This window comes from Lepus europaeus, chromosome X (assembly GCF_033115175.1).
Source record: "Lepus europaeus isolate LE1 chromosome X, mLepTim1.pri, whole genome shotgun sequence".
In the NCBI taxonomy this organism is placed as follows: Eukaryota; Metazoa; Chordata; class Mammalia; order Lagomorpha; family Leporidae; genus Lepus; species Lepus europaeus.
This window is the reverse complement of record NC_084850.1, coordinates 96,735,291-96,758,109: the sequence shown is the minus strand read 5'-3', so window position 1 is coordinate 96,758,109 and position 22,819 is coordinate 96,735,291. Positions and strand designations below refer to the sequence as shown.

Sequence of the window (22,819 nt, the reverse complement as noted above, 5' to 3'; positions counted from 1 at the left end):
AGCTTTATTTAGCTATTGACCAAGGAAACCAGGTTAAAAAATGACTTTGTCTTGCATCTTTATTTCCAACAGTATCACAATATGTGTACTTTGTTTTAAAGCTTTATTTATTTTATTTGAAAGGCAGAGTTACAAGAGGCAGAGGCAGAGAGAGAGAGAGAGAGGTCTTCCATCTGCTGGTTCATTCTCCAGATGGCAGCAATGGCTGGAGCTGAGCCGATCCAAAGTCAGGAGCCTCTTCCAGGTCTCCCACGTGGGTGTAGGGGTCCAAGGATGTGGGCCACCTTCTACTGCTTACCCAGGCCACAGCAGAGAGCTGGATCAGAAGTGGAGCAGCCAGGACTCAACCAGTGCCCATATGGGATGCTGGCACCGCAGGCAGTGGCTACCTGCTATACCACAGTGCCAGCCCTGATGCGTTTAATTTTTAAGGCTAGACCTCCCAACCCTGACAAATAGCCTAAAGCATTTAAGCACATATATATCTAGAGAAACGTTTTAGAGTCTATGAAAGCAAACATTTATCAATAGTAATTACAAGCAAGGCACTTTTTTTTCATGCTTAACATTTGCTAATATTTACAAGGATCATGATTCAGAGAAAGGTCATTTAGTATGTCAGTCTCAGGGGCTCACTTATTGTAATGAAGGAAAAAAAGTACTTGGGATTATTAAACTGTTCCAGGGATGACCAGACCAGAGTGAAACTAAAAGGGATAATTTTCCAATACAAAACAAAATTAACATCAGAAGACATGGGTAACTAGGATCAGAATTAAGTCCCTGGTATTAACCCTCTAAGAAAATTAATTTTTGAATTGATTCCTGTAAAAGTCAATTAGATCTTCTTGACAGTAAGCAGTGAAGTATGGAAATTCATATGTGCTGATAGAAGTCTTTATGCTTATTTGACTCCTTCCAGAGAAAACTTTCGGTGCCAAGCATTTAACCAACATCACGCAGTAGGTGTCAGCAATGACTCCACGGTTGCTTTCCTCAAACAGAGAGAAGCAAGGCCCTCTTAAGGAAAATTAGAAAGGACTTTTCCATTAAAACCTACATTTCCTGTTCTATATCCTGATTATGGTGGAGCTTCAATAAAATTACACAATTATTACAATTTACATAACTATATTATAAAGGGAAAATCAATTTAATTATATGATAATTTAAAAAAATAAAGTAAAACGGGGCCGGTGCTGTGGCACAGTAGCTTAATCCTCCACCTGTGTATGGGTGCTGGTTCTAGTCCTAGCTGCTCCTCTTCCAATCTAGCTCTCTGCTATGGCCTGCAAAAGCAGTAGAAGATGGCCCAGCTCCTTGGGCCCCTGCACCTGCATGGGAGACCCAGAAGAAGCTCCTGGCTTTGGATCAGTGCAGCTCTGGCCTTTTCTGCCATTTGGGGAGTGAACCAGTGGATGGAAGACCTTTCTCTCTGTCTCTCCCTCTAACTGTCTGAAACTTTACCTCTCAGATAAATAAATAAAATATTTTAAAAAATAAAGTAAACCCTTACAATTTAACTCCTACTTTGTAAACATACTCAGATAAGTAATTATCTTTTCAGCTTTACCCTACTTGTCAGTGAGATATCTGCTCAGATCTCTGCTAGCTAGAAAATGAAGATACAGGAAGACTCTAGCATCCTAAAACAGTCATACTAAATTTCAGGACAATGTTGTATGGCTCCATTACTCCAACACCACCTTTTGTTCTTTCACGTTGTTATAATTCCTTCAGAGGTCTTCATGTCTATAGCTCTTCTCTCCCTCCCAGACACTTAAGATACCATAATAAGAGCTGAGAAGAACAGAGAAAAAGATACCATAACAAGAGCTGAAAAGAATAGAGAAATGAAGTCATCAGAAAACAGAAGATTACAGTATTGGTCTCTGGAAGTTTATTCAGTATCTAATTTACAAAATGTTATCATTCAGCCTCTACCTGTGGCACTGGCATCCCATATGGGCAGTGGTTTGTCTCCTGGTTTCTCCATTTCCAATCCAGCTCCAGGCTAATATGCCTGGGGAAAGCAGCAGCAGATGGCCCAAGTGCTTAGGCCCCTGGACCCAAGTGGGAGACCAGAATAGACTCCTGGCTCCTGGCTTCAGATCAGCCCAACTCTGGCCCTTGTGGCCATTTGGGGAGTGAACCAGCAGATGGAAGGTTCTGTAACTCTGTCTCTCAAATAAAGAACTAAATCTATTTTAAAAAGTTATCAGTGATCAGGGCAGGTAGAAGTATATCAATGGTGGAATGAAATCAAGATATGAATGACTATTAAGGCAAATTTAGAACATAATGATTTCAATTAACAAAGTTTCTGCCCAACTCATATCATAGAAAAATAACTTACCAGTTAAGCTTAAAATAGTTATGCCATTAGAGGACATCGGTACATGTGACAGCTAAGAAGCAAATCAATCAAATAAAGAACGAATATTTGGAGGAAATTTGGAAAATGGATTTCTCCCTCAAAACCATAAGGTGCTTTTCAAAGAGAAGGAAAATCTACGTCAAAAACTTAGTAAATTATGTATGGTAGAACATCTTTCCTAATGAAAGTGTATAAATTAAAATTTCTAAATGTCTAGCTTCAAAGGTCAAATGGTTAATTTTATTAAATATACTTACTGCTGGTTTGAGTAGATGCAGAATTTATCTGTACTTGTTCAGATGATCCTGTCTAAATTAAAAATGAATAGATAAATAAAGAAGTTCTTGATACATATCCAAGAAAACCTTTTTTGCTAAAGAAATTGCTCTTACTTGGTTACTGTTGGATTCCAAGGTAATACCATCAGGTCCAATGGTTCTTTCTGCAGCAGAGTGGACATGAAGGATCTCCTGGGCTTGACCTACAATAACCCTCAATTCTTCTACAAATTTTTCTTTCTCATTTTCCAACACAAAGTTATCTTCAACCTGTCCCAAAGTAAAAGCAAGTCTGTTCACAAGAATGAATTTAGTTTCCTCAAAGTGGTGATAATGTATACACAGAGTTATCCATGCCACAATAGAATTATCAAAGACCAATAATGAATTATCACATAATGTATTAAATTATTCTCAGGTCACTGACATTTGTCAGGCTGGCATTACCTAACTAAAGATTGCCAGCATTTAACATGAAAAAATCCAGTGTTTGACAAATAAGTTACTTGAAGAATATAATTGAGGTGAGGTTTAAAACTAGGCTGTCCCAACCCAAAAGCTTTTAAGCAACAAATCACAAATTAAATACCTCCAAATATAGTAAAGAAAGGCTCAGAAGAACTTTAATTAGGCTATATATTTAGGGAAAGTATGAAAGAACAGAGTTTAGAAAATGACTGTTAAATAAGAGGCAGAACTAAATGAAATGATGAATATAACTTGAACACCTACATGTCAAATGTCAGATCAGTGGCTAACATACTACAATTGCCAGGGGGCATTTTACAAATTATTGATGTCTAGGCCCCACCCCCCAAAGCTGACTTAATATGGGACAAAGACAACAGAATTTAAAAAGTTGTTTGGATAATTTATCATGCAGCCAGAGCTAAGAACTATTGCGTTCAATCATCTGTTAATGAAACCCCCTCACATTTCCCAGGTAAATATACTGAAACCAGAGAGATGCAATGATTTACCCTTCATCATAACCAATTAGGTCTGTATAAACTGTCAACACTAACTGTATCCTCTAAAAAAGTGGTTCTGTAGGAAGAGTTGGAGGGGAGTGACAGAGAATGGTGAAGGGATAACAATTTGGTTTTACTGTACTAACCATATAGTCTGCAATATCCTCTGGTGCATCACCATCAACATCAAACTTGAAGGTGACCATCTTATTGTTGTGTGTTTCCAGCTGACATTCCACCATATTGTCTCCAGAAGTTGACACCTGAGTACAAACATTTTACCAGTTTAAGAGTCAATGACTGTCTTTTCTAACTGTTCAGAAAGCATCCAGATGAGGATACATACAACATATGTGGAAAATGAATTAAGCAGTTCAGAATCTATGAAGATTTTTCAGACCTTGGGTGAAATTCCATCTAAACAGTCACTCTATGACAAATCTAACAGGCACATATAACTCAGTGAAACGTAAGCTAGAAATATGGCCCTGTGCAAAAGAAAACAGAACATAATTTTTCATAAAAAGCAATGAAAGTATAATCATCACTATTGTTATATGACAACTCAGACTTAAGTCCAGTCACTCATTTCCAAAAGTCCCTTAAACTTAGAAATTGACTCCAATCAAAAGAGGTACTGCTAATAGATATGTAAACTAGTCCAACAATTCTGCACAACAATCTAATGAAATGTATTTAGAGAATTTAAAAACCAGCATGCTCTCTAACCTGGTAATTCTAGGGATCAGTCATAGGAAACAATCAGGGATAGATACTAAGATTTATGCATATAAGGATGTATGCTGTAGAGAGACAGACAAACAAGAAGAAGAAAAAAAGAACAGCAGAGATAAAGACAGAGAGAACCTAAATAAAGAATGGAGGGAATGATTAAATTATGTCTATGCAAGGGGCTATCTGATACAGTCATTTAAAATATGCAATTGAGGGTTGCCGCTGTGGCGTGCTGAGTTGAGCTGCTACCTGCGGCATCCGCATCCCATGTGGGCACCAGTTTGAGTCCTGGCTGCTCCACTTCTGATCCAGCTCCTCACTATTGCCCTTGGGAAAGCAGCAGTAGATGGCCCAAGTGCTTGGGCACCTGTGTCCACATGTGAGAAAAGGATGGTGCTCCTGGCTTCAGTCAGGCCCAATCCTGGCCGCTGCAGCCATTTGGGGAATGAACCAGCAGGTGGAAGACTTCTCTCTCTGCCTCTGCCTCTGCCTCTCCCTCTCTGTAGCCCTGATTTTCAAATAAATAAATGGGTCTTTTAAAAAAATTCTATTGAGAAATTACTTAATGATAAAGGGGGAAATACTTGATCTACCAAGTTTTTAAAAACACAGAATACAAAATTGTATAGTGATTTAAGCATCCATCTGAAATATATATTAGTTAGTTAGAGGTTCTATAGTCTGAAATACAGCAGTATTTAGATCTGACTCTATCACTTGCTAGCTGAGTAACCTGAGGTAAATTATTTTACTTCTCTGATCTTCAGTGTCCTCATTTGTATAAATGAGTAAACTAGCACCTGTAATACAGGGTTATTGAAAGATTAAATGATAAAATGAGTATATAACATTAGGATACCTACCACAAAATAATTCAACAGATTTTCACTACTATTACTAGTACAACTATATTCTCCATTGTAAAATGCTACACGGGGGGGGGGGGGGGGGCTAGCATTATAAGGCAGCAGGTTAAGCCACCACCTTTAATGCCAGTATCCCATGAGTGCACATCCCACATTAGTGTCAGTCTGAGTCCTGGCTGCTCCACAGCCAATCCAGCTTCCTATCAATGCTCCTGGGAAAGCAGCAGAAGACAGTCCAAGTACTTGGGCCCCTGCCACCCATGTGGAGACCTGGGTGGAGTTCCAGGTTCCTAGCTTAGGCTTGTCCCATCCCCAGCCATTGTGGCCATTTGGGGAGTGAACAAGCAGATCGAAGATATTCTCCCTCCCTCCCTCCCTGTCTTTCAAATAAATAAAATAAACCTTTTTAAAAATGCTGCAATACACATGAGAAAAAAAAAGATGAAAATTAAAACATTAACAGGAACTATCTCTGATGATTACAAAATATTTAAAAAGACTTATTTTACTCATTTGAAGGAGTAAGAGAGGGAGGGAGAGACACAGAGAGAGGGATCCTCCATTTACTGGGTTATTCCCCAAATAGCCACACAGCCAGGGTTAGGCCAGACCAAAGGCAGGAACCAGGAGCTTCATCTAGGTCTCCCACATGGTGAGGGTCCTAAACACTTGGGCCATCCTCTACTACCTTCCCAGGCACATTAGCATGGAGTTGGACTGGAAGTGGAGCAGCCCAGACCAAAACCAGCACCCATATGAGATGCCAGCATTGCAGATAACAGCTTAACCTGCTATGCCACAATGCTGGCCCCAATCATTTTCATTTTTTAAGTTTTATTTATTTATTTATTTGAAAGGCAGAGTGACAAAGAGGGATAGAAAGATTTTCCATACACTGACTCACACCCCAAGTGGCTATAACAGCTGGAGCTGGGTAAGGCTGAAGTCAGGAGACAGGTGCTTCATCCAGGACTCCCACATGGGTAGCAGAGAAACCAAGCACTTGGGCCATCCTCTGCTGCCTCCCAGGCACATCAGCAGGAAACTGGATCAGAAGTAGATATGGGACTCTATCCCAGGCACTCTGAAATAGGATGCTGGGGCACCCTAAGCAGGAGCTTAACCTCCTGAGCCACAATGCCCACCCAAAGGATTTTTATTTTCATCCCTATATTTTCTCTATATTTCCCAAGTAAAACAACTACAGAACACTCTTATCAGAAATGTTTTAATGGAAGAAAATTTAGATTGTTTCACAATATTCTATACTTACTTCCACATCAATGTCCCTCCAAGGAACTCAGATCTAAACATGTACTCTTTTTAAAAAAATATTTATTTATTTGAGAGGTAGAGTTAGAGAGAGAGGATGAGACAGAGAGAAAGGTCTTCCATCCACTAGTTCACTCCCCATATAGTCACAATGGGGCGATCCGAAGCAGGAGCCAGGAGCTTTTTCTGGAGCTCCCATGTGGGTGCAGGGGCCCAAGCACTTGGGCCATCTTCTACTGCTTTCCCAGACCACAGCAGGGAGCTGGAACAGAAGAGGAGCAGCCAGGAAATAAACCAGTGCCCATATGGGATGCTGGCAAAGGCAGACAGGCAGAGGCTTAGCCTACTATGCCATAGTGCTGGCTTAAACATATACTTTTAATCAAACCATATTTTTTTTGACAGCCAGAGTTAGACAGAGAGAGACAGAAAGGTCTTCCTTTGCCGTTGGTTCACCCCCGCCAAATGGCCGCCACGGCCAGCGCGCCACGCCAATCTGAAGCTAGGAGCCAGGTGCTTCCTCCTGGTCTCCCATGCAGGTGCAGGGCCCAGGCACTTGGGCCATCCTCCACTGCCTTCCCGGGCCACAGCAGAGAGCTGGACTGGAAGAGGAGCAACCCGGACAGAATCCAACGCCTCGACCGGGACTAGAACCTGGGGTGCCGGTGCTGCAGGTGGAGGATTAGCCAAGTGAGCCGTGGCGCCGGCCTAATCAAACCATATTTACATACTGACCTGAAGGACAGTAAGCTGAAATTTAGTCCCCTTCTCTGACCGGGGACAGGAAGCTCTTCGCTGTTTGATCCGATCCTGTTTTCCATTTCCACTTGGGTTATCAAGGTTATTGGCGTTTTCCTTCATAGATGCCATATCTTGATTCATGCTAGTAAATTTTGAAAAAAAGCAACTTATTCCAATTCTGATGGTAAAATTCTAAGAAAAATTCCCAATTAATTAAAAAATCATGAATAATTTGTTAAAGGAAAACCAATACATACTAATTATTTTTTAAAAGTTATGATTACATAGGTCTATGAATATATGAAAAGCACTGCATTACAGACTTTAAAGGGGTATATGTTACAGTATTTGAATAATTCAATAAAGCAGCTTTTTAAAGTTATGAAAAAATGAGATCATATCGTATTTATTTGGCAAATATCTTCTCACAATGATAGAAAAAAAAGGCAGACATTGCCAGTGATAGATCACTTTTATTAGGGGATGTTCTTGATCAATTTTATCTTGTTTTAGGGTTAGTCGCTTCATCAATATGTTCAAATAAAACTCCTCAAAAAATTCTCAGGCAAAATTTACTTGGTCATATAATGAACTCAAGAGATAGAAAGGCCAAGCGTGGCAGACAGGAGTACTGCAGGAGGCAAACAACGAATGAAAATGAAAGATACAAATGGTTCAATGTGATTAATTCTATTTAGTTATATTTTACAGGTTCAAGGTAGTAGTGTCAAATGCCTTTTTTGGCTTTTTCTTTAATAAATTTGAAGACATTCAATAAATCAAAAAGTCAAATAAACATATATGAAATTTAAATGACAAGATCAGCAAGCGCCAAATGGACACTTGTATTTGTTCAAACATATCTGTTTTTTTTTAAAAAAAAGATTTTATTGATTTAAAAGAGTTACAGCGAGAGGTAGAGTCAGAGAGAGAGGTCTTCCATCCACTGGTTCACTCCCCAAATGGCCACAATGGCCAGAGCTGAGCCAATCCAAAGCCAGGAGCCAGGAGCTTTGTCTGACCCAGTCTCCCATGTGGGTACAGGAGCCCAAGGACTTGGACCATCTTCTACTGCTTTCCCAGACCATAAGCAGAGAGCTGGATTGGAAGTGGAGCAGCCAGGACTCGAACCAGCACCCATATGGGTTGCAGGCATATCTTTTTAATTAACTTTTTATTACATCTTTCTTCTAAAAACTACTCATGCTGCTTCTATATAGAGATGTACAAGAAGAGGTAAAAATAACTTAAATTTTTTTCTATGTCCATGACAAATAATTTATTTAAATAAAAGTGATAGAAGGTGACACATTAATACTGCTCCTAAAGTTTTTAAATATACAGAGAAATGGCAATAAACAATAATACCTTTGGAAGGTAAAAGTGACATAATTTTAGTCAATGGGACTATATCATATAGTTGTCTTAAAACACTACATTATGTTTAGGATAAATTAGTAGAAATTCATTCTCTGCGCTCCTCCCCCTTAAGTACTGGCTTAAGAAAATCTAGAAAGAATACAGTGAACAATCACAGGCAAGCACTGAAGAATAAAAAGATGAAAGTAGACTGCACTGGCTATGGGTCCCCAGGACTGAGGAGAAACATAGCAGCTTGGCCTCTCCCAATTACCTACCTAGTAAGAAAAGGCAGTCCAATCTTGGTGTCTCCTGACCCCCAACCCAGCAGCAGACAATGACTTAAGCAGGCACGCTCCCCCATTGGCACTGATAGGAGCCCTACCAGTAGAGTATGACCTACAGTATCTTCCTAGGGAAGCAGACTTGGATAAATACTCCCTATTCCTCAGCCCAGTGGAAGGGGACAGTGGTACTAAGCGAACAAAGCAGACTAGAATGGCACCATAAGGACTCTGAGAACTAAACTGTCTTTAAATATCACAGTCCACAAAAGTAGGTCAGGACCTCCATGTACCTAAACAGGATGAATATCTGTTAAAATAGAAGTTTTAAATACAGTTTTCTAGTACAAGACCCAAAATGTTGGGGCCGGTGCTATGGTGTAGTGGGTAAAGGCATTGCCTGCAGTGTCAGCGTCCCATATGGATGCTAGTTCGAGTCCCAGGTGCTTCTCTTCCTATCCAGCTCTCTACTATGGCCTGGGAAAGCAGTAGAAGATGGCCCAAGCCCTTGGGCCCCTGCACCTGCATAGGAGACCTGGAAGAAGCTCCTGGCTCCTGGCTTCGGATAGGCGCAAGCTTCAGCCATTGCAGCCAATTGGGGAATGAACCAGCAGATGGAAGACCATCTCTCTCTCTCTCTCTCTCTCTCTCTCTCTCTCTCCCCCCCCCTCCCTCCCTCCTCTCTCCTCATGCCTCTCTCCTCTCTCTCTGTAACTCTGACTTTCAAATAAAATAAATAAATATTTTTAAAAAGATCCAAAATGTCAGAGACAAATGAAAATAAAATCCAGGAAATAAGCCAGAAAATCACAATTTGAATGTAAAAAGACAATCAACAAATGCCACCATTAAGATGAATCAGAGACTGGATGATTTTATAAAGGAAAAATACATATACATATACATATAGAGAGAGAGAGAGAGAGAGAGAGAGGAGAAAAAGAAGAAGGAAGAAGAAGAAGGAGGAGGAAGGGGGAGAAGGTGAAGGAGAGGGAGAGGGAGGAGGAGGAGGAGGAGGAGGAGGAGGAGGAGACGATGACAGGGGAGGGGAGGGGAGGGGAGGAAAGGGCACCTTCATCCATTGATTCACTTTCCAAATGCCCACAATAGCTGGGGCTGGGCCAAAGCCAGGAACTGGCAACTCAACACAGGTCTCCCAAGTGAGTGGCAGAAATCCAACTACTTAGAGCCATCACTGCTGACTCCTAGGTTCCACATTAGCAAGAAGCTGGATACAGATGTTGCAGCTGGGAATCAAATTCAGGCACTCCAATGTGGAATTGCAGGCATCCTAACCAGTGTCTTAACCACTAGGCCAAATGCCTGCCTCTACCCCAGTGAAGATTCTAAAACAGCCATCATCAAAATGCTTCAGTGAGCAATTGTAAATACTATTGAAGCAAATGTAAACACAAAATCTCATCAAAGAAATAGAAAATATTTTTTAAAGTCAAATGGGAATTACAGTATTAAATGTACAGTCATAGAAATAAAAATTCATGGAGTTGATACAATAGAATGAATAAGAGAAAGTAAAGAATCAGTGAATTTGAGGATAGAACAACAGAAATATCCCAATCTAAACAACATACAGAAGAATACTAGTTTACAACTACCAAACAATATACAATGATTTATGTGGTAAATGTTAGGAAGAGTTGCAGATTGGTGCCTCTTAGAGTAATCATTTACTTCTTTATATTAGCTGGAATTCTACTTTAAATTGCATTATTTCTTACTTCCTTCTTTAGCCCTTATAAGCTTTTCTTAGAACAAAGTAGTATAATTAAAAAGAACAAGAAAATGGTCAATAATCCCATAATCCATATTATCCTTATTTATGTAAAAAATAATACCTACCATTTTATTAAACTTACACAAATTAAAGAACACAGAAGCTTCTGTAGTCAAGATACATTAAGCATCTAATAAACTCACATGCTTCAGCATAATCTCATTGTTTTCATGGTATTAATTTAACAATACTTACCTTCTAACTAAATCTGGTTGTTGAGGAGTTGCTTGTTGTTCAACTCCAACTGGTTGGGATATAGCCTATAAACAGTACAGAAATAAAAACTGCTTTGTTAACAATAAAATTTGAAGCAAAGATGTAATTTACTGTTATTTCAGAAAACATAACTGATAGATTTCCTATTCTGGTTGCTTTGCAAAATAGGTAAAATATGTATATTATTACTATATCAATACTATTATTGATATTTTTACCAAAGATAAAGAAAAATGAAATGCAGTAGTACATCAGGTATATTTTATCCATCATGGTTTTTCATTTTAAAAAGTCAACAGTGCTTTGTGTACTTTGGTTTATTTTTCTTCAATGGATACCACTACTATTGAGCTTCCAGTCCTGGTTGGAAAACTACCATTCCTTAGAAAGACATTTTGCCATTCCTTAGAAAGACAAATCAATGACTCAAGCTTTAACTTATCCTGTGGGCTCTCTCACCCACTAATGTCAACTTTGAGACATCAGAATCTAGTAGCTACAACACAGGCTTCTAGGAGAAAAGTTGAGGACCTTAAGAAAACAAATTATAGGGGATGGCACTGTGGCATAGCGGGTAAAGCCACCATCTGCAACTCTGGCATCCCCTATGGGTGCCAGTTCAGGCCCTGGCTGCTCCACTTCCAACCCAACTCTTTGCTAATGCAACTGGGCAGCAGAAGATGGTCCAAGCGTTTGGGACCCTGTCACTCATGTAGGAGACCCAGATAAAGCTCCTGGCTCCAACCTGGCTCAGCCTTGCCATTGTGGACATCTAAGGAGTGAACCAGCAGATGGAAAATCTCTCTTTCTCTCTAACTCTCACTTTCAAATAAATAAAATGAATCTTTAAAAGAAATGAAAGCAAATAGCAACCTTGTTAGAAAATAATTTTAAACATTTACCTCATCCATCCTTTAAGCATTGTCACTGGTGAAAACATAGTGATCTATCTTAGAATGCAAATCTAACAAAACCAAACATCTACCTACCCAGTTTAAATCCTTCATGACAGCCTCACATCTCCTATAACGTTAAAGTTCCTTCAGATGGAAAATAAAGTCAATGAACAGCTCCCTGCCTGATTCTCCGGCCTAATCTCTTAGTTAAAACTACACTAAACAGTAATCCCTTGTAAGAGTTGGGAACTTTCATATACTGTGACTTTAACTTATGTCTCTCCATCTCAATGGACTATTCCAACCCCTCCTCCTTCTTCCTGTCCACTCAGCAGGTGCCTGGACAGAACTTCTAAATACATGAGGTCTGTATGACAGAGGGGTACAGAAACAGACTAGCAAAATTACCTTGGAGAATCTTTAAAATACCACATTTAAACTCCTATATTGGTGTCTGAACTAAAAGGGATGAAGATTCCTTAAGAAATAACTGATTGCAGCACTGAGATAAGGAAAGTACAAACCAGCCTGGATAATCTTATTATTCCAAAACATGAAGAACTGCTTGAGGAATATGGGGACCGATTAAAAGCACAAAGTAGCCAGCTTGAAAAGGCTTCTACTGCCCAAATGCAGGACAATTTGGGCATCAAAATAAATAATGGTAGTAAAGGAATAAGACCCATTCAATAAAATAAGAATCCGTGAATTCATATTGATATAAACAAATAGGGAAGGGAAAGTGCTTACTTCCAGTAAAGAGCCAAATAATAAGTATACTCAGAAATGCATAGAATTGGAAAATCATCAATGAATATGAAAAGTAATAAAGCTGGATGATAAACAGAATATTTATATAGTTTCAAAGTATCTCCTTACAATTACTTTTCAATAAGGCAAAAAAGGTAACTTTACAATGGAAGAACTTCAAAGGCCCTACTTTAACCAAGTAATAAAATTTTACATACCCAATATTAGGACAAACCAATATCACATACCTAATATGATATGTAAAGAAGAACACAGTATTGCTTCCATACTATTCCTAACAAAAATGTATAGTCAGTGTCCAAATAAGAGAAAATCTCAGCAAATTCACATTAAAGAACATTCTACAAGATAATTAACCTACTTTTTTAAAAATAACAATGTTATGAAACACAAAGGCTGAGGAACTATTCCAGATTAAAGAAAATAAAAGGGACAACACAATTAAAGGAAATGGCTTTATCTTCAATCAGATCATGGATCAAGAGAGGAAAAACTGCCATAAGACACTTGAATAACTGGTAAAAATTTAATGTGGACAACAGATTTTGTAATAGTATTATATCTGTAATAGTATTATATCCATATTAAATTTTCTGAATTTGTGGTTATTTTTTAAAAGGTCTTTGTTCTTATACTGGAATACTTAGGCGTAAAATGGTATCATGTCTGCAACTAGCTCTCCCATGCTTCACAGGGAAATCATCGGTAGTGGAGGGATGGATACAGAGATAGAGACCCATCGATCAGTGATGTTTTTTGATCAGGGTAATGTTGTGGTGCAGCAGTTTAAGCCACCCCTTGTAACACATGCATCCCATATTAGAGTGCTAGTACAAGTCCTGGGTGCTCTGTTCCAGGTCCAGCTATGTGCAAATGTGCTTGAGAAAGCAGCAGAAGATGGCCCAAGTACTTTGGCCCCGGCCACGGATGTAGGGGACCAGGATCGAACTCCTGGCTCTGGCCTGGCCCAGACTTAGCTATTCTGGCCATTTGGGGAGCAAAACAGTGGACAGAATATATATATACATCTCTCTCGTTCTGTTTTTCAAATAAATTAACTTTTAAAAATAATGTTTTTTATCAATTACTCTTTATCATGCGTTTTTAATGTCCAACTCCAAGGACTCCATCTGATTTATTTTGCATTATCTGTGCTACCTGACACATGCTAGGCTTCCAGTGAATGTCTGAAGACAGAAATACAGAAAGGAAAGATGACATAGGAATAAAGGTTGTGCCATTAAAATGTTCATGATCTGTTATTATCAATCCCAGATATCAATTTTAAGAAAATAATACAAAGAAAATAGAGTATAAACATTTAAGTGTTCAATAAATGATATCTGCATTTTTGTTGTATTATTTTTAATAAAATTGGTAGCAAGATAGTTTTTCAGGAACAGAAGAATTATATATATATATATATATATATATTTACTTTACTATCATGTGGCCAATAAAAAGCAGAAACACCAAGGCCAAGAAAAGCAGAGAAAAAAATATACTTAACAATGAATGAAAAAAGCAGAAAACAAAACTATATATACAATTTATGTATTTATGGAATAGTATAACAATACAATCATAGGCATGTTAGGGAAATATTCTAGGTAATTATTTTCCATTTTCCCTACGTTTTATAATGTTTCTATGTACATTTTGTAAACTAAACATTTTGTCAATACATATAGAAAAGGCACTTGACGAAATTCAACATCCTTTCATGATGAAAACTGACCAAATCAGGTATAGGAGGAACAACTCTCAACATAATAAGGCCATAAACAACCATCTAACAGCTAACCGCATATTAAATAGGGAAAAGGATTTCTTTCTAAATCCAGAACAAGCTAAGGATGCCTACTTTAATCACTTTTATTCAACATAACTACTGGAAGTAGCAATTAGGCAAGAGAAGAAAATAAAGAGCATTCCAACTGGAAGGGAGGACGTCAAATGGTCACTGCAGACAAAAGTCCCAAAGACTCCATCAGAAAGCTGTTAGTGCTAATAAACAAATTAAGCAATGTTGGACAAAAAAATCAATAGTGTTGTTACATACTAATAGTGAATCATCTGAAAAGGAAATCCAGAACAAAATATCATTTCCAGTAGCTACAAAAAATAAAAAAAAAACCTTTGGAATAAATTTTGCCAACGAGATTAAAGATCTCCACAATGAAAATGGTAAATCATTGAGGAAAGACACTGAAGAGGACACAAAGGAATGGAAAGACATCCTGTGTTCATGGATTGGAAATACGAGTACTGTTAGAATGTACATAATGCCCAAAACTATTGAAAGATTCAACACAAGCGACCCTTATGGTGCAATGAGTTAAGCTGCTGCTGCAATGCAGTCATCCTACGTGAGCGCCAGTTCTGATCCAGCTCCCTGCTATGTGCCTGGGAAAGCAGCAGCAGATGGCCCCTGCCAACCATGTGGGAGCCCCGAGTTGGATGGAGTTCCAGGATCCTGACATTAGCCAGGCCCAGCCCCTGACATGCAGACAAATGGGAAGTTAACCAGTGGATGGAAGATATCTCTGTCTCTCCATCTCTCTCTATAACTCCACCTTTCAAATAAATATTTTAAAAAATAAAAATTCAACACAAACTCTATCAAAATTCCAATAACATTTTTCACAGAAATAACAAAAAAAAAAAACCTACTAGTATTTGTATAGAACCGCAAAAAGCGAAGGTGATCTTGAGAAAAAAAGAAAAAACAAGGAGGCATTACACCACTTGACATTAAAATAGTATCACATAGCTACAGTGACTAAAACAGCATGGTACTGACATAAAAGCTGATCCACACACCAATGGAATAGAGACTGCAGAAAAACACTGAAACACATACAACCAACTGATCTTAACAAAGGTGTGAATAACATACATTGAAAAAAGGATAACCTTAAATAAATAGTACTGGGGAAATTAGAGAGCCACATGCAGAAGAATGAAACTAGATCCCCATCTCTCACCAAGTATAAAAATAATCTCCAGACCAGCTCTGCGGCATAATAAGCTAAGCCTCAGCCTGTGGCGCCAGCTTCCCTTACTGGCACTGGTTAATGTGCCGGCAGCTCCTTTTCTGATCAGGCTGTCTGCTTATGACCTGGGAAAACAATGGAAGATGGCCCAAGTGCTTAGGCCTGTGCATCCACCCACGTGGGAGACCAGGAGGAAGCTCCAGGATGCTGGCTTCAAATCAGCCCTTCTACGCAGCTCCCAGCCTTTTGGGAGTGAACCAGAAGATGGAAGACCTTTCTCTCTGTCTCTCCCTCTTTCTGTATGTAGTTTCTACCTTTCAAATAAATAATATAAATCATCTAAAAAGGTTAAAGACCAGAAAGGTTGAAACTAGTAGAAGAAAAATAATTCAGGACATTGAAATATCAAGCATTTTCTAGATCATAATCCCAAAAAATAGTATATAAAAACAAGGCAGATAAACGGGATTTCATCAAACTAAGGAGCTTTTTGCACAGCAAAGGAAACAGACAACAGTGAAATGACAAATATTTTTAAGCCATCTTTCTGACAAAGGATTCATATCCAGAATATATAAGGAACTCAATTTAATAGCAAAAAAAAAATCCACAAATAATCCAATTTGAAAATAGGCAGAAACTTTCTCCAAAGGATAACATACAAATCTCCAACAGGTACAGGAAATAAGACATCACATTGCTAATCATCATGGATATGCAACTAAAAAACACAATGGGGTTGGGTTTTTTTTTTTAAAGATTTATTTATTTATTTGAAAGTCAGGGTTACACAGAGAGAAGGAGAGACAGAGAGAGAGAGGGAGAGAGGTCTTCCATCCATTGGTTCACTCCTCAATTGGTAGCAACGGTTGGAGCTGTGGAATCAGAAGACAGCACTACAAGCAGCTACGCCACAGTGCCGGACCAGGAAGTGTAGCTTTGATTCCTAGATGAGCAGCTTCTGATCCAACTTCCTGCTAATGTGCCTAGGGAGTCAGTGGATGAGAGCCCACAGGTAAAGTTCTTGGCTCCTAGCTATGGCCTGGCCCAGACAAGGCTGTTGCAGCCAATTGGGGAGTGAAACAATGGATGAAGATCTCTCTTTTTCTCTCTTAATCTCTCCCTCTACATTTTGAATAAATCAATAAATCATGTTTTTTAAAAATTAATTTTGGAAGTTTCACTATAAATAAAAAATAGATGTTTATCCTGATTAGAAATATATACAATATACACAGGTACCAAAACATCACACAGCACCTCATAAACTGCACAAAATTTTGATGTTTGTTAAACTTTAAAACAAATTCAAAGACAATTCTGAGACACAGCAAATATGAAGTACTGAGAACAGATACTCTCTTCACAAACTGGTGGAATTAAAACTGCTTAGAATCATGGAAACTTCGCAATAAGGATCAAATGTTAAAAATGCCAAGCATTAAAAATATATCCTACAAAAAAGAGAAGACATGCAAAGAATTAGATGTAATAATGTTCCTGGCAATGTGGAATAAGACTACAAGTAGCAAAAAAAAAAAATTAGAATACTGCCTACTTTTCTGGCTCGATTAGAGAAACAGAGGCAGATCCACACCAAATGATATCACGCAGCGCTGCCCAAATGCGCTTAGGGTGCCAAGGGGGCAGCAACGGCAGAGGGGCACGTGGCCGGTCTAACGGGTGGGTGTGGGTGAGGAGGGAAGGCTCTCTGGCAGAGGCCCGGGAACCGTGCGCGGGAAATTAGGCTGGGACAAGGTAGGCCAGGGCGGCTGGCCCGGGGGCAACGCGGCTGAGGCCGCCGGACAGGCAGGGGCAAGAGCTCTGGGGGAAGGGGCCGTGGTCCCAGGAGGGTCGTTCCCCTGCATCCCCACCCCACCTCCACTCCCGGTAGCTCAGGGAGCGGTTTCGGGCGCTGAGGCCCGGCCGGTGGTGAGCAGCATGGACAGACAGAGCCCCGAGAGGCTCTGCAGACCACCCCACGCGGCTGCGGCAAGTGGAGCCAGCCGCGGGTGCCAGCCTGGCCTAGCCCGATCAGGCCGCCCTGAACCGGCTGAGGGGCTCCCTCAGGGAGCTGACTGAGCTCATGGAGGCCAGCCTCGCGGCCCTCAGGGCAGGCACGGGGCCAGCCACCTCAGCCCCGCAGCGCCCAGCCCACAGGACACCGAGTACCTGGTTTTCCATCAGGTCGGCGCGGCAGCAGCGCAGGCACCTGCAGCCACACCCAGAGATGGTTCCAGAAAGAGAGAGGCGGGGCTGGAGGCCCCCTTCTGGGCGCCGGAAGTAGAGGGAGAGGCCAGCGACCCCTAGGTGGTGAGAGGGGTGAGGCGAACGCCCCCTTGTGCAGCTGCTGGGGCTCGCCGGAATACCACGACCAAGGTAATATGCGCGCAGGGCAGGCAGGAGGCGCTGGGCGGCGCAGCGCGGGGTGCGCGGGCTCCACCTGTGCCGCGCGCGCAACTCCCTGAAGCCCTGCCGCGTATTCCTTGAGCGCAAGTGCCCTTCCAGGAGAAGTCCAGGCAGTGACGCTTCTCCTATTTTTTCCCCTGTTTCTGTCCTTTTTGGGAAGGTTTATAACAGGCTTACAAATAAATAACCCAATAAATAAAATGTGCTTCAATAAATATGACAATGCTTTGGTCCTTTTTTCCCCTGCCACTTTGATTAAAGATTTATTTATTCATTTGATGGTCAATATAGTGAGAAAGAGACAGGGAAAGAAATAGAAGAGACAGAGTTGTGCCTTCCCCTGGTTCACTCTCCAAATGATTCCAATGGCTAAGGCTGGGCCAGGCCTAAGCCACGAGCTAGGAGCAACTTCTGGGTCTCCCACATGCGTGCAGGGGTCGACTACTTGGGCCATTTCCAATGCATTCCAGGAGCTTTAGCAGGGAGCTGGAACAGAAGCAGAGTAGCAGGGATCAAACCAGAGCCCATATGGGATGTAGTGCTGCAGATGGCAGCCTAAGCTGCTACACCACAGCACTGGCCGCATAAGACAATGCTTGAAGTGAAAAAAAGATTTTTATAAAAGAAACAACACATCGGGGGCGTCCAGGTGGGGCTGTATACTTAGCTTCCACCTTCGGCACAGGCATCCCATATGGATCCGGTTTAAGAGCAAGCTGAAACTTTACCGAACCAGATCTCTGCCTAAGGCCTAAGAAAGGAGCAGATGATGGCCCAAGTATTTGGGCCCTTGCACCCGCCATAGAGACACAGAAGCAGCTCCCGGCTCCTGGCTTCTGATCAGCCCTGCTCCATGGGATTTGGACATTCTGGGAGTGAACCAGCACATGGAAGACATCTCTCTCTGTCTCTCTCTCCGTCTGAAGATCTACCACTCAAATAAATTAATAACACAAAAAAGTCTCAAAATGGATATAAAACCTGAAAGGTTGAAACTATTAGAATAAAACATTTGAGCAACACTTCAAGACACTGAAAAGGGAAGCATTTTCTAGATCATTATCCCTAAGCATAGCAAATAAAAACAAAGATAGGCAAATGGGATTTCATCATACTAAGGAGCTTTTTGCATAGAAAAGGAAACAGACAACAGTGAAGGGACAACGTACAGAAGAGGAGAAAATATTTGCAAGCCATATATCTGACAAAGGACTCATATCAGAATATATTAGGAACTCAAACAATTTAATAGCCAAAAAAAAAAAACCCCACAAAACTCCCATTTAAAAATAGGAAGTAGAGGCCGGCGCCGTGGCTCAACAGGCTAATCCTCCGCCTTGCGGCGCTGGCACACCAGGTTATAGTCCTGGTCGGGGTGCCAGATTCTGTCCCGGTTGCCCCTCTTCCAGGCCAGCTCTCTGCTATGGCCTAGGAGTGCAGTGGAGGATGGCCCAAGTGCTTGGGCCCTGCACCCCATGGGAGACCAGGAGAAGCATCTGGCTCTTGGCTTTGGATCAGCGAGGTGTGCCGGCCGTGGCAGCCATTGGTGGGTGAACCAACGGCAAAGGAAGACCTTTCTCTCTCTCTCTCTCTCACTATCCACTCTGCCTGTCAAAAATTAAAAAAAAAAAAGGAAGTAGAACTACACAGAAATTCCTCCAAAGCATGACACACAAATGTCCAACAGGTACAGGAAATAATACTCCACATCCCTAATCATCAAGGAAATTCAAATCAAAACCACAATGGGATTTCACCTAACTCCAGTTAAGGTTAGCTATTATCACGAAGGAAACATAGAACAAGGATTAGGGAGAATATGGAGCAAAGAGAACCTTTCACACTACTGGTGGGAATGTAACTGAGTACAACCATTGGGAAAACCAGTATGGAGGTTCCTCAAAAACACTAAATGCAATCACCGCAGGAGTCAGCAATGCCACTCCTGGGTATACATCCAAGGGAAAGGAAATCAGTGTGTCCAAGGGAAGCCTGTACTCCTATGTTTACTGCAGCATTCTTCGCAACTGCCATGAAATGCAAACAGGCTAAATGCCCTTCCACCCATGACTGCATAAAGAAAATGTGGTGTACACATACAATGGAGTATGACTCTGCCATAACGTGCTTGAAATCATTGGCAACAACATGTAGGGACCGGAGGTCATTCTGTTAAGTGAAATAAGCCAATCAAACAGAGACAATTATCACATAACGTCATCCATTTGAGTCTCAAAATTAGGTATCTCATAGAAGTTTCTGTGCTATACTCAGACAAAAAAATTAAGTTCTGGAGTTCTATAGCACAGTCCAGGGACTACAGATAACGTTAATATACTGTATATTTCGCTATTTTTAAAAAATATAGGGGCGAGCATTGTAGCACAGTAGTCTAAGCTGCCACCCGCAACACTGGCACCCCACTGGGAAGTGTAGGTTTGAGTCCTAGATGATCCGCTTCTGACCCAGCTTCCTGTGAATGTGCCTAGGGAGTCAGTGGATGAGAGCCCACAGGTGGAGTTCTTCGCTCCTGGCTTTGGCGTGGCCCACACAAGGCTGTTGCAGTCTATTAGGGAGTGAACCAGTGTGTGGAAAATCTCTGTATCTTTATTTCTCTCTTAATCTCTCCCTTACATTTTGAATAAATAAATCAATCATTTTTGAAAAAAACCTAATTTTGGATGATCCAATATAAAGAAAGGGTAATTGCTTGAATGGATAAATACATTTATTCTGATTGGATATTATACAATGCATACATGTTAGAAAACATCACTCAGTACCCCATAAATGTGCAGAAGAACTTTGATGTCTATTAAAATTTAAAGCACACAAATTCATAGATAATTTTAAAAGACAGCAAATATGCAGTGCATAGGAGAGTAGGGACACTCGACACACTGAATGAATTATCAACTGCTTAGTACTAAGGCAACTAACAATAAGGATCAACTCTTAAAAATGCCCAGCATTAGAAATTTTCATTAAGGACCTAGTTGCATAAAAAGATTTAGATGTAAGAATGCAATGAGGAATATAGTTGTAAATAGAAAAAAAAATTAGAATACTGCCTACTTTTCTGGCTCGATTAGAGAAACAGAGGCAGATCCACACCAAATGATATCACGCAGCGCTGCCCAAATGCGCTTAGGGTGCCAAGGGGGCAGCAACGGCAGAGGGGCACGTGGCAGGTCTAACGGGTGGGTGTGGGTGAGGAGGGAAGGCTCTCTGGCAGAGGCCCGGGAACCGTGCGCGGGAAATTAGGCTGGGACAAGGTAGGCCAGGGCGGCTGGCCCGGGGGCAACGCGGCTGAGGCCGCCGGACAGGCAGGGGCAAGAGCTCTGGGGGAAGGGGCCGTGGTCCCAGGAGGGTCGTTCCCCTGCATCCCCACCCCACCTCCACTCCCGGTAGCTCAGGGAGCGGTTTCAGGCGCTGAGGCCCGGCCGGTGGCGAGCAGCATGGACAGACAGAGCCCCGAGAGGCTCTGCAGACCACCCCACGCGGCTGCGGCAAGTGGAGCCAGCCGCGGGTGCCAGCCTGGCCTAGCCCGATCAGGCCGCCCTGAACCGGCTGAGGGGCTACCTCAGGGAGCTGACTGAGCTCATGGAGGCCAGCCTCGCGGCCCTCAAGGCAGGCACGGGGCCAGCCACCTCAGCCCCGCAGCGCCCAGCCCACAGGACACCGAGTACCTGGTTTTCCATCAGGTCGGCGCGGCAGCAGCGCAGGCACCTGCAGCCACACCCAGAGATGGTTCCAGAAAGAGAGAGGCGGGGCTGGAGGCCCCCTTCTGGGCGCCGGAAGTAGAGGGAGAGGCCAGCGACCCCTAGGTGGTGAGAGGGGTGAGGCGAACGCCCCCTTGTGCAGCTGCTGGGGCTCGCCGGAATACCACGACCAAGGTAATATGCGCGCAGGGCAGGCAGGAGGCGCTGGGCGGCGCAGCGCGGGTGCGCGGGCTCCACCTGTGCCGCTGCGCGCAACTCCCTGAAGCCCTGCCGCGTATTCCTTGAGCGCAAGTGCCCTTCCAGGAGAAGTCCAGGCAGTGACAAAGAGGGAGAGACAAGGAGCCAGACCTGCCATCCGCTGTTCACTCCACACAACAGCTAGGTCTGGAACGGGGGGAGCCAGTATTTGGGGAGCACCCCACATGGGGCAGCAGGGGGTTAAGTTCTTGGCCATCTTCCACTGCCTTCCTAGGTGCATGTGAACAAGAAGTTGGATCAGAAACAGAACAATTCGGATTTGAATCAACACTACAGTATGGGAAGGCATTGTGGCCACAACCCAAGGCCATGGATGGACTCATCACTTTATAGACTCTGTCTGGATCCAGAATCTTACTTGGCATGCTTCTCCTATTTTTTCCCTCTTTCTTTCCTTTTTGGGAAGGTTTATTAAAGTGTAACACATATGCAAATAAATAACAAATAAATAAAATGTGCTTAAATACACAAGACAATGTTTTACGTGAAACATAAAAAGATTTTTATAAGAGAAAACACAAATTGGGGGGCCTGTCCTGTGGCATAGTAGGCTAAGCTTCCAGCTTCGGTGCTGGCATCCCATAATGGCTCCGGTTCAAGAGCCGGCTGCTCCTCTTTCGATGCAGCTCTGTGCTTATGGCCTGTGAAAGCAGTAGAAGATGGTCCAAGTGCTTGTGTTTCTGCACCTGTGTGGGAGACCCAGAAGAAGCCTCTAGCTCCTGGCTTTGTATCAGTTCAGCTCTGGCTTTTAATAGCCATTTAGTGAGTGAGCCAGCTGATGGAAACCATTCTCCCTGTCTCCCTCTCTTTTTGTAATTCTATCTCCTAAATAAATAAATAAAAAATAAAAACTTTGAAAATGTAAAACACACA

At 41.8% G+C, this 22,819-nt stretch overlaps 1 protein-coding gene across 2 annotated transcripts in view; it reads right to left on the bottom strand.

Moving 5' to 3' along the window:
• WNK3 (WNK lysine deficient protein kinase 3) overlaps window positions 1-22,819 on the bottom strand; it is a 151,119-nt gene that overhangs the window by 56,885 nt on the left and 71,415 nt on the right. For both annotated transcript variants that reach the window (XM_062183638.1, XM_062183639.1), the window contains exons 10-14: window positions 10,874-10,938; window positions 7,235-7,382; window positions 3,773-3,889; window positions 2,770-2,925; window positions 2,635-2,686 (exon numbers count right to left, since the gene is read on the bottom strand). In XM_062183638.1, the coding sequence (XP_062039622.1) occupies window positions 2,635-2,686; window positions 2,770-2,925; window positions 3,773-3,889; window positions 7,235-7,382; window positions 10,874-10,938 (538 nt within the window). The remainder of the gene's footprint in view (window positions 1-2,634; window positions 2,687-2,769; window positions 2,926-3,772; window positions 3,890-7,234; window positions 7,383-10,873; window positions 10,939-22,819) is intronic.